At 35.6% G+C, this 10698-nt stretch overlaps 1 protein-coding gene across 3 annotated transcripts; it reads left to right on the top strand.

Annotated features, from left to right (window-relative positions):
• The first annotated feature begins 4207 nt into the window (after positions 1 to 4207).
• LOC138309107 (inactive carboxypeptidase-like protein X2) lies at positions 4208 to 9479 on the top strand. 3 transcript variants are annotated; one of them, XM_069250248.1, is made up of 6 exons: positions 4208 to 4324; positions 4619 to 4775; positions 6239 to 6405; positions 8173 to 8304; positions 8563 to 8722; positions 8873 to 9479. In XM_069250248.1, the coding sequence occupies exons 2-6, from the start codon at positions 4706 to 4708 to the stop codon at positions 9106 to 9108; spliced, it is 765 nt and encodes a 254-aa protein (XP_069106349.1). In that variant the 5' UTR covers positions 4208 to 4324; positions 4619 to 4705; the 3' UTR covers positions 9109 to 9479. The 3 variants fall into 3 exon arrangements, with proteins under 3 accessions (XP_069106349.1, XP_069106347.1, XP_069106348.1); XM_069250246.1 differs by having other exon boundaries at positions 8173 to 8319; XM_069250247.1 differs by having other exon boundaries at positions 4214 to 4374; positions 8173 to 8319.
• Positions 9480 to 10698: the final 1219 nt, after the last annotated feature.

Here is a 10698-nt window from a genome sequence, read left to right as displayed (position 1 = left end):
CTGATATCAGGCGGTGTAGTGCAACTCTTTATTCCGTATGAACAACATTTTATGTACTAAATACAATATAGTTCCCGAGCGCTCATTAAGGTCTATGGTCGTCTATCAATCACCGACTGACCATGCACTATCTTACTGCCGCAATACACATATTGGCCTCAATGGTGTTCAATATATAACGTATAATCATAGTACGATAAACACTGCAAGGGTCTCAGTCTCGATGCAGTATCACCTCACCAGGCAACAACACCAAACAATTATATGTCGGAGTTCTTGTGTACAAAGGTAAACACCTTCCGTATATGGCTGTTCACGGCTTCCATATAGTTCATATACACGTGGTTATTTCATAGTGAATATGTGAATTATATGCCGTAGCGGCCACGAAGCTACACTATAAAAATAGTAAGCTGATAGGAATATCAATCTGATTAAAATACAGATCCTTATAACCACTCCGTTCAATAGAGGATCTGACAACAGTCCATAAGGGGTCATGTTCGGATGACCTTTTACCACGTGTACATATATAAGTATATATATATGTATTTAGCTTTGTTGGGCACTTTGGGCGAGATGACCTCGTATACGAATATAATTCCGACAGCTTTTTCAAACTATTTTGTCCACAGTCAAGATTCTAGCATTGGCAATTTGATTGGCCATTTCCAAAGGTTATCTTGACGTGACCCCAAATGAGATGTTGTAAAATCCCCTTATCAAACGTAGTGATAATGAGGATCTGTATTTTAATCAGATTGTAAGAATGTTATCTATCTTTGGTATAATTATCCTGAAATAGATACAGGTATTCAGTACCAAACACGGCAATACACATAATTGCTTTCTATGTCGCATTCGGGCACCTATTGAAATTATCCCTACCTACCTGTCATATGTTTTTGAGTGACGAAAGGATAAACAATATTTTTCTTGACCAAAACACGCACTGCGCACTTCATACACACTACATAACCCATACACGGGAGACCGTCATTACATGACACTGGCTAGCTGTTAGTAGGACGTTCATTTAATAAAAGAAAATAACAAATGTTCGTGTAGATCTTCATTTGAGGGCCCCTGATGTTACGGGTATTTATTTTCATATTTTCTGAGTATTCATTCAAGTGTTCATGAAAATTGTTGGTGTAGAGGAGAAATATAATTGGTACCAGATAGGATCCTTGAAGGACCCCTGAAAGTACGGGTATATTTGGTTGTTTCTAGTGAGCCTATTGCGAGTAACTGAAGATTGTGGTTGGGCTGGGTGCTCTGATTTGTCAAGATGTCTTTCCGTATACATGTATGTATGTAACGTTCCGTTGGCATGTATGGGGTATACGGTTTGTAGTGTTTCTCTGATACCTTGCTGTGACATGTCGACGTCTGTAAGAGCGAGATGGGAATTGGTTAATTTAAAGATGCTCCATCGCAGAGCATAAATGATATACATTATTTGAACAATAATTAGTGTTTAATCGTGCATACATAAGTCTAATTAACGCAAAAAATGAATTTATGAATAATTTATTTTGCCTTTGGGTCATGCGCAATCAGTACTTCATTCCATGTAGGATATAGTGCCACGGATTTTTTTCGGGAAGCAATTAATTATTTTTTTTTATATATTTTCAACTTGAAGTAAAATTAAAAGCTCAAACTTTGCAACGGTGGTAATGGTGTAAAGTAACAGAAGAAAAATACTAAATCGTCTGCTGCTGTTTTTGATAAGTAACTTTTGTAACTGAAGAAAAAATACTAAACCGTCTGCTGCTGTTTTGATAGTGAAAACATACCATTTGTCAGCGGTGGAGCATCTTTAATGTTTTAAAATATAGTGCTGATTTATTACCCAGTCCAATTAAAGAATATGCGGCACAATCTGATTAAAATAGCTTAATTTAAATTTATTGCAAATGTGTATGGAAAATGTTTAAATTTATCTGTGCTGTAACTGGCTGAAAATTTTGACATGCTATTTGTGCGTGTGTGCATGATTAATGCTATTTTTTCTTCAGTTATCTTATTGAAAATCATCAGTTTGAAAAAAGCATGCATGTTAAAAATGGGATTAGCACACCACAACTTGTCTTCATGAGTTGTTCGTATTTATTCATTTCACAACGTTTTCGATGAAAACACACTGATTTTTAGCAGTACTGCCAAAATACGTTTTCAGCTCTTATTGGTACTTGCAAAATTAAAACCTGTGAGTTGTATTTGCTTGTTTGATTATTTTAAAGTCCTATTAATAACCAGGGTCAGTTAAGCACGGCATCCCATGTATGCAGCGTGTGACGTGTGTGAAGTGCGAGGTGCGTGTTTTGGGAGACAGTGGTATGTTCGGGGGGCAGCTAGGAGTTGTAAGTATGTTAATTTTCAAAATGTTGATAATTACAAGTAATGAGTAAAATAGTAAAAAAAATTTAGACTTTTTGATTCATGAATATGAAAACTACGGCACATACAACTTTAAATGTTGTAAACAATACAACCCTGATCCTGTCCTTAAGTGTTACGTAACAAATCTATTTTACTTTGATTCATTTAACTTGTTTAAATGTAAATATTTTTCGTATTTTATTCTGATTAGTTTTTTATTTAACTTGATTTATAGTTGTAGTTGATAAACATTTAATTTTTGATAAATTTCGTATAATATTTTGATTAGTTAACTTAGTTTGAGTTGATTTCTTTCTTTCTATTCATGTAAAAGTAATATTATTGTCTGCTTTGTTGAATTGAATGATTTTTTGTCGACCCCATGGGAGATGGATGAGCCTCTGGCTCAATCGGTCTTCGACGTTTAAATAAAGGTATTATTATTATTGGGAATCGAATAAAAATGTCATTAGCTACTGAGTGTTGTTGTCAATATTGGTTGCAAAAGTTATAATTGGTTTACCCTCTATTTCACATTCTTAATGAACAAATGGATAATAAATGCCGTTCGATGTTTATACATGACAAGCAGATCGATTTCACTACCAATCAAGACAATGTATCTATTGAAAAAAAAAATGTCATCTTTAATGTGCCGAAAATTAAAAGTTGCTGGTGGCGTCCGCTTTTTGTTTGCGTTATTGACTATAGTTATTTCCGTTATTTTTGTTTGGTTTATATTGAAGCTTTGTCGTTACTGTACACGTCGTTTTGTTTTATGACACAGTTTGAACAGACAAAGAGAATGTAAACAAACATGATAAATGCCATCATTACATAACAAAAAGTGTGATTGGCTATCAAGCGATACAGTACATTGATGACTAGCCCTACCCACTTCACCACGGGCTGTATGACATTGACCATTCGCTTTGAATACCTAGACCTACTTTGTCTAAAACGGATTAGCTCTTAAAATTGAGAGCGAATGATCAATGTCACATAGCCACCAGTGGTCAAGAGGGGTCTAAACCGGATTGGTCCTGCAGGTAGGGCGTTAGAATTATACCTGATGACCCTAGTACGTTTCTCTTCCTAATGACTCCATAACACCGCGTCACTTTTGGCCTTCTGTTAAAGGCTTGCTCCTATGACGTAGGCTCTGGTTTGTGTCCCCTGGCCGAAACATCACAAAGTCTATAAAAGTAGTAGTTACTGCTCCTGCTTAGCGCTCAGCATACAGGGAGTGGGACGACTGGTTCGCCCACGTTGTCATAATTTGACCGGATGGGATGTGTTGCTAGGTGTTTTCGGCAGCATGCTTCAGTAATATAGCACTATAAATAGGACAATAGTTCCACTATACAAGAAAACACGAACATATTGTAATATCCCAAGACACGCACTACGCATTTGATACACGTTACACACCGCATATACGGGTTTTTCACATCAAAGACTTTTAAGGATCAATCACTCCCTCGTTCACGAAAAACACATTAAGTAACCAGCTGTGATATTGGTTTACAGAACATTGGACGTGTGATTCTTCACCTTTATATATTCTCTGGCCTATCATTATAAAGAAATAATCAATTAATTACATTGCATTATATTTCGGCGTGTTAGATAACAATAGAAAAAGATAATTAAATGTTCGCATGAGGTAATTGGTAATTTATGGCTGAGAACAAGTCTTTCAAATTGATTTTTTCCTATTGTGATAAAAATGCATTGGTTTTTTCCCCTGCTCATTAGTTAAGCAATATGTGTTTATATATTGATGTGCCTGATTTATTAAGGACGGTCTCCCGTGTATGTTGAGTCTTGTGTGTGTGACGTGCGTGGTGCTTGTTTTGTGAGACTGTTATGTCTTGTACAGTGGACATTATTTGCATGAATTACGTATGAGGAGGTCAAAATGACATGTTTCACCGTATGTTATGTTGTCATAACTAGCACATGGATTGGACACATTTATAGATTGTAAATACTTTAATGTTCTGAGATTATATCAAGGGTCGCAAATATTATGAATGGATTGAACCATTAGAAAGACACTGTAAAATCTGTTCTGTTATTTCATCAATGCATTTGCCGTTCAATTATATCAACTGCATCTTATCTTGATTTATCTATTGTTTCCTAACACTTTGTTTCAAATTAATTTGCGAAAAAGTATTTTTAAGTACAAAGTTTGTGGAACGAAAATCTATTCTTTTGATTTCAGTTAATCATCGAACAGTTTTGAAGAGCACATGTGGCGGACTAACAAACGCGAAGCGTCTATATTTTTAAATAAACAGAAAAAGCAGAAATGTGTTTGGACCACATGATGAGGAGAGTGCTTGAAATCTTCGGGATTCTTACTTTGGTGACTTCAACTTGTAAGTTTATCTTCATCGTTTTGATGTCGTATTTTGGTTATTACTCTATATAAATAAAGAGAAAGGTTTTGTAAATGCCACACCGATGACAAATATTATTTGTTCCTCCATCCAAAAAAGAAATAGACAAATAAGCATTCTTCTTCAGTTACAAAAGTTACTTACTTTACATCATTACCACCATTGAAATTTCTGCTTCTTATTTTACTTAATATTTAAAGTTTTTAATTGCGTCCAAAACAAAAATCCATGGCACTATGTCCTATATGGAATTAAGCACTGATTGCGCATGCACCAAAAGCAAAATTTTATATAATCAGGCACATAATATATACACGACTAAACATCACCTGGCTGTTTATAGGACGTTAAAATAATCAAACAAACAAAAAATTGTTCAAATGATGATTATTGTCTATGCTCTGACGGCGATGGAACATCTTTAAGTACTAAGTACATTCATAAAAATACATTTCTAATAATCATGTATAACGAAATCGATAGATATGCACTATTCACTTAATCAGAAAAATTCCCTGGCTAGCTAATATTCTGTAATATTTGTCAAAATAATTCCCAAAAATAAAATACAGAATTTTGAATTAGCTGCAATATATAGAAAGAATGATATCCTCATATTATATAATATTTTTTAAGGTTTTAAATTCGAACTTTTAAATACCCAAGCCATTGAATATTTCATCCCCTTTTCTACATATATAGGTATAAATATCATTTGCATATACAATACCATACTACTTGTCGAACGTTTGACTTTATGAAATCAGCATAATATCATAATATAAAACTAAAATTCACCTTGTGTTACAAGACAAGAAACTAATAAAAATGAAACGAAAATACCCAGTTTACCTTCATTCGCAAGCATAGCATTTATTTAATCACTTTATATTAAAAACAACAAGCGAAACAAATTTAATTGCGGTTTAGTTTTATTTGTGTTAATTTAAAACTCAGATTACCTTGCGTACTTACATCCGAGTAATTTGTATTCTTTCACAATCGATATAAAATAAGTAAGTCTACATACAAAGTAAAAACTTCATGTTAGGATATCGTAATGAGCCATGGCCCCAGCTCACTCTTCTAAGAGCAGGTCGTCTTCAAATATGATTCAGAGGTACGGACACGTAATGAAATATACGTCTGATATGCTAATATCCATGTATCGGAACCTTCTCCTTCTGATTTGTATTGCTGTGTCTCCGAGGAAATCTATGTTATAAAAATTCTCGTTGACCGCCATGTTCAATCAAAATCAATCAAATCATGCAAAAACTGTTTAGATTGCAGTAGCACAATGCTGTAACATTGAATTACCAGTCTGAAAAAAGCAAGAAAAAGAACGAATGGAATGATCGTAATGATAAAAAAAATATAAAAGATAATCACGAAAAACAGCAATAATGGTAATTAATGTAAAGATGTTCTTTATTTTACAGCAGGATGTGCTGTCTGTAATTCAAATCTCGTGACAGGAACATATGGTGTGCCTGACTACAAACTAACCGCCTCGTCTACAGCAAGGGATTGTCCTACACGACTTGGACGACTCACTAGTTCTAGGAGCTGGTGCCCGAATGGCCAAGGCGAGGGACATTATCTTCAGGTCAGTTATGTGATTAGAATAACGTCGCGCTCGCCCCTGTGAGGTAGGCTCCAGGGTTCTTATTATATTAACGTTTTATCAATAACCATGGTCATATAAGGACGGCCTTCCATGTATGCAGTGTGCAGCATGGAAGTAGTGTGTTATGCGTGTTTTGGAAGACTGCGGTATATTCGTGTTGTGACATCCTGCAACAAGGGCCCAATGGGCCCGAATCGCTCACCTGCAATCTGGTAATCATACAATACATGGTTCGTAGTTAACAAATAGAGTAAATAAGAATTTATATCATCCCTAAGCACATTAGAGGCCTCTTTGCCTCTTGGTTATTAAAAAGAAGTCGTTTAAAGATTTTAGCCTATTTGACCTTGTGACCTTGAATGAAGGTCAGGGTCAATTCTTTGAACAAACTTGGTAACCCTCTATCCCAGCATGCCACATGCCCAATATCAGGTCCCTAGGCCTTTTGGTTATTAAGAAGATGTTGTTTAAAAATTTTAGCCTTATTGACCCCTGTGACCTTGAATGAAGGTCAAGGTCATTCATTTGAACAAACTTGGTAGCCCTTAATTCCAGCATGCCTCAGGCCCAATATCAGGTCCCTAGGCCTCTTGGTTATTAAGAAGAAGTCGTTTAAAGATTTTAGTCTTTTTGACCCCTGTGACCTTGAATGAAGGTCAAGGTCAATTATTTGAACAAACTTGGTAGCCCTCTATCCCAGCATGTTACATGCAAAATATCGGGTCTTTAGGCCTCTTAGTTATGAAGCAGAAGTCTTAACAAGATATTTCAGCCTATTTGACCCCTGTGACCTTGAATGAAGGTCAATGTCATTCATTTGAACAAACTTGGTAGCGCTTCATCCCAGCATGTCACAGGCATAATTTCAGATCTCTAGGCCTCTTGGTTATTTAGAAGAAGTCTGTTAAACATTTCCACCTATTCGACCCCTGTGACCTTGAATAAAGGTCAAGGTCATCCATTTGAACAAACTTAGTAGCCCTTCATCCCAGCATGCTATAAGTCTAAGTTCAGGACTCTAGGTCTCGAAATTTTGGAGAAGAAGTTGTTTAAATGGAAAAGTTGACGCCGGACGACGGACGCTGCACCATAGCATAACCTCACTTGCCCTTCGGGCAGGTGAGCTAATAAAAGAACTGGCCTTTTTATATTTCTATCATATTGAATACAAATTGTGTCGTCATTACAGTTTGCTGTACACAATAGCTTAGATTTATGTATCCTGCTACTAATTCCTTAATTTTGGATTGGTTTAATTATTGTAACATCCTTTCAATAGTCAGGGTAATTCAAGGACTGCCAATTTGACATGGTGTCTTGCATACTACATTTTCCTTGACAATGTTATACTTAATAATTATTGTGTGATAATCTGCAGCTTGAGTCTTCAGATATTTCTCGGCAATTCTTGTTGTTCCCTATTTGATAATTGATTTTTTTCAGACTTGTTCGAATAGTTATTCCAATATTTGCAGTTAAAGTTTCAGGCTATCTCGGAACAGTGGTCTTACTGCCTCGGTAAATTTGAGTTTGACTGTATATTCTATCCCATTTATTGTTATTATCAGCTGGCGCTTTACACTGCCTCGACAATTTCACTCCAGAAGTATGGCGGCACTGTGTTATTGGCGTTTATAGTGGTTAAGTCTGTTTTGACAGTTACTTATTAATTTCAACGTTCGACTCTTGTAGATTTTATACTGCCCCGGCCATGATATTTCATTTCCCATTTTTGACTATCCGCAGGTGGAGTTCCAAAATGTCTCCCGTCTGACGGCCGTGCAGACCCGTGGCCGAGCAGATTTAGATCAATGGGTGTCTCTCTACAGTGTAAATACGAGTATGGACGGAATCAGCTGGAGCGCTGTGTTAAACACAGTAGGAGATATAAAGGTTACACATACTGTATAACTATACATTTTAGCGGTAACTTTATTTTACCTCCGTCAACACAGAATGTGTATGATTAAATGATCTTGGTAAGGCAATAAGCAAAATGCCCGCCACCCTCCAAACAAGCTTCCTACTTCAGTTTTCTAGGGATTATTTGTAATAAATGTAATAATTTAAGGTTTCAATTCTTATTGTATTTACATGCTGGTGCTGTTATCAATAATACTTTCGATCTTTTATAAGGTATTCCCAGGAAATAATGACCGAGACACAATTGTGACCAATCAACTGGAGGGAAACGTCGTGGGAAAGTACATCCGGGTCATATCTGAACCCGGAAGCGGAAATCATTACAGATCAATGAGACTGGAGGTGCAAGGATGTCCTGTATCGTTGTTAACGAGTACGTTTACTGCACTGTCTTCTTGTAATAGAGCAACTCATCCCTTTTACATCTCAATGTAGCATTCCATTAGTCACAGCCCACCCGGTCACAGATATTTTGATGTCATGAATGATAAAATGCTAAATACACGTTTATTTTGTTTTGCAGATTCATGTGATAAATGGGCAGCTCAGAGAGGGTCCGGCGGAGACATGTTACCAGTGATGGTGGACACAGACGCATCAAACATTGGCGTCTGTGGTCTAGAGTGTCGCAATCGCCTAGAATGTGACGCCTTTTTATTTGACGCAGGGTCTGCACGCTGTAAACTGCTGAAAGTGACACCCGATCAGTCATATCCTGCTGTCAATCTACATGGAGTTTGGTATTTCGTAAAAACTTAATAATCGTTTTTTTTTTGTCAAAATATAGTTCTTTACTATAACGACGAAAGGAAAATTACGTTAGTGACCTTGACAAAATTGATGCTAGCTCTAGTTCAAGACGTCAATATTTTAACCTCCCGAAAATTACAAATGATAAAAACAAACATTATAAGAAGAAATTGTCTTGTTCCAATATTCATTTGCATGTAGTTTAACCACTTCAGATTGTTGAATTCCGAGTATAATTATTATGATAATGATTATATAAATGACCGAGAAACAATTGTGAACAATCAACTGGAGGGAGAGAATCTGTATAAATTTAGCCTGTTTGGTCCCTTTTCATATTTGTTATGAAATTTAAAAAAATGAAATAAAATTGTATAAAGAATGGTAGTAATTGTATTTCAGTGTTTGGTCTTGTATGGAAAAACAAAATAATTAAAAATATTCCATTAAATATAATCTCTGCATTCATTGTAAAAGCAGAAACTTCCAAAATGCAAAATATCAGCTGCTCGTGATATTGATTTCCGTCAAAAAACATCGTTAACAGTCAGGGTCATGTATGGACGGCCTACTATGTATGCGATTTACTGCATACTTCTAACCTCTCACAAAGGAAAATTGTGGCCAATAACTGTCTTGCTACCACAGTTGACTCCACAATAACCCCCTTTCATGGCCAATCAGGATTAATTGACCATGAAAGGGACTGAATCCCCCATGCATGGCCAAGCATGATTATAATATGACCATGAAAGGGGCTGGACATGTGTGCAGTCGACCATGGTAAAAAATGCTGTAAGAGAGGGGAGATAATCATTACCCACCTTGTTATTATGATTAAATTAATCAATAGAACAACAAACCAATTCTGACAATATTTTTAAAAATACAATACAATTAGCAAATCACATTTATTTAAATGTACATAAACAAACTTCATTAATCATTATTCTAATTAATTATCATATGATAGCAACTTCGTATTGTAAGGAAAACCTTTAACTCCTCAGGACCATTTATATCAACAAATGATGCCTTGGAATTGATATAAATGCAATTTATCAATTGAAAACACAGATGGGATTAATTTTAAATAACATTTACTTACATTAAAAGTTTCTGAGAGTTTCTTTTCTTCATTTACTTATTTTTCTTGCTATTACTGATCAGAGCTTGATAATAATCCCAATTGTTTCATACTGTACATATCCCCTATAAATATCTCGATGCAGCATTTTGCAGTCAAAGTGTTTATCTCTACACATGGCAAAATCCTTGTGTTCCTTACAATGGACAAGGACAAACTGATGAATTAACATTGAGCAAAGAACCCCTAATACTAAGAACGGACAACCTGATTACTATAGAGTAACCAGATCTCGACGCGGTGCCCTATTTAAATTAGTTTGTTGGCTGATGTTATCGTCATATTGTCCACTACAGGTAAATACAAAAATATGTACGGTTATAGTATATATACATTGTAGCCAGACCAACTATTCAATTCGTACATTTTCAGTAGCACATCAAAATGCACACAAGATATCTATGAAAACTCGTTGTCATTTAATATAAAGAATTGGCACCAATATGAAAGGT

The sequence above is a fragment of the Argopecten irradians genome, chromosome 15 (genome assembly GCF_041381155.1).
Source record: "Argopecten irradians isolate NY chromosome 15, Ai_NY, whole genome shotgun sequence".
NCBI classification, from domain to species: Eukaryota; Metazoa; Mollusca; class Bivalvia; order Pectinida; family Pectinidae; genus Argopecten; species Argopecten irradians.
This window is presented reverse-complemented; position numbering and strand designations above follow the sequence as displayed.

What these genes read in the sequence shown, in the direction of transcription:
- LOC138309107 (XM_069250246.1), top strand. Translation starts at nt 4,706, where the DNA reads ATGTGTTTGGACCACATGATGAGGAGAGTGCTTGAAATCTTCGGGATT. An exon ending in TACTTTGGTGACTTCAACTT is followed by an intron (nt 4,776 to 6,238) that starts GTAAGTTTATCT and finishes TTTATTTTACAG; the next exon opens with CAGGATGTGCTGTCTGTAAT. An exon ending in TCCTGTATCGTTGTTAACGA is followed by an intron (nt 8,723 to 8,872) that starts GTACGTTTACTG and finishes TTTGTTTTGCAG; the next exon opens with ATTCATGTGATAAATGGGCA.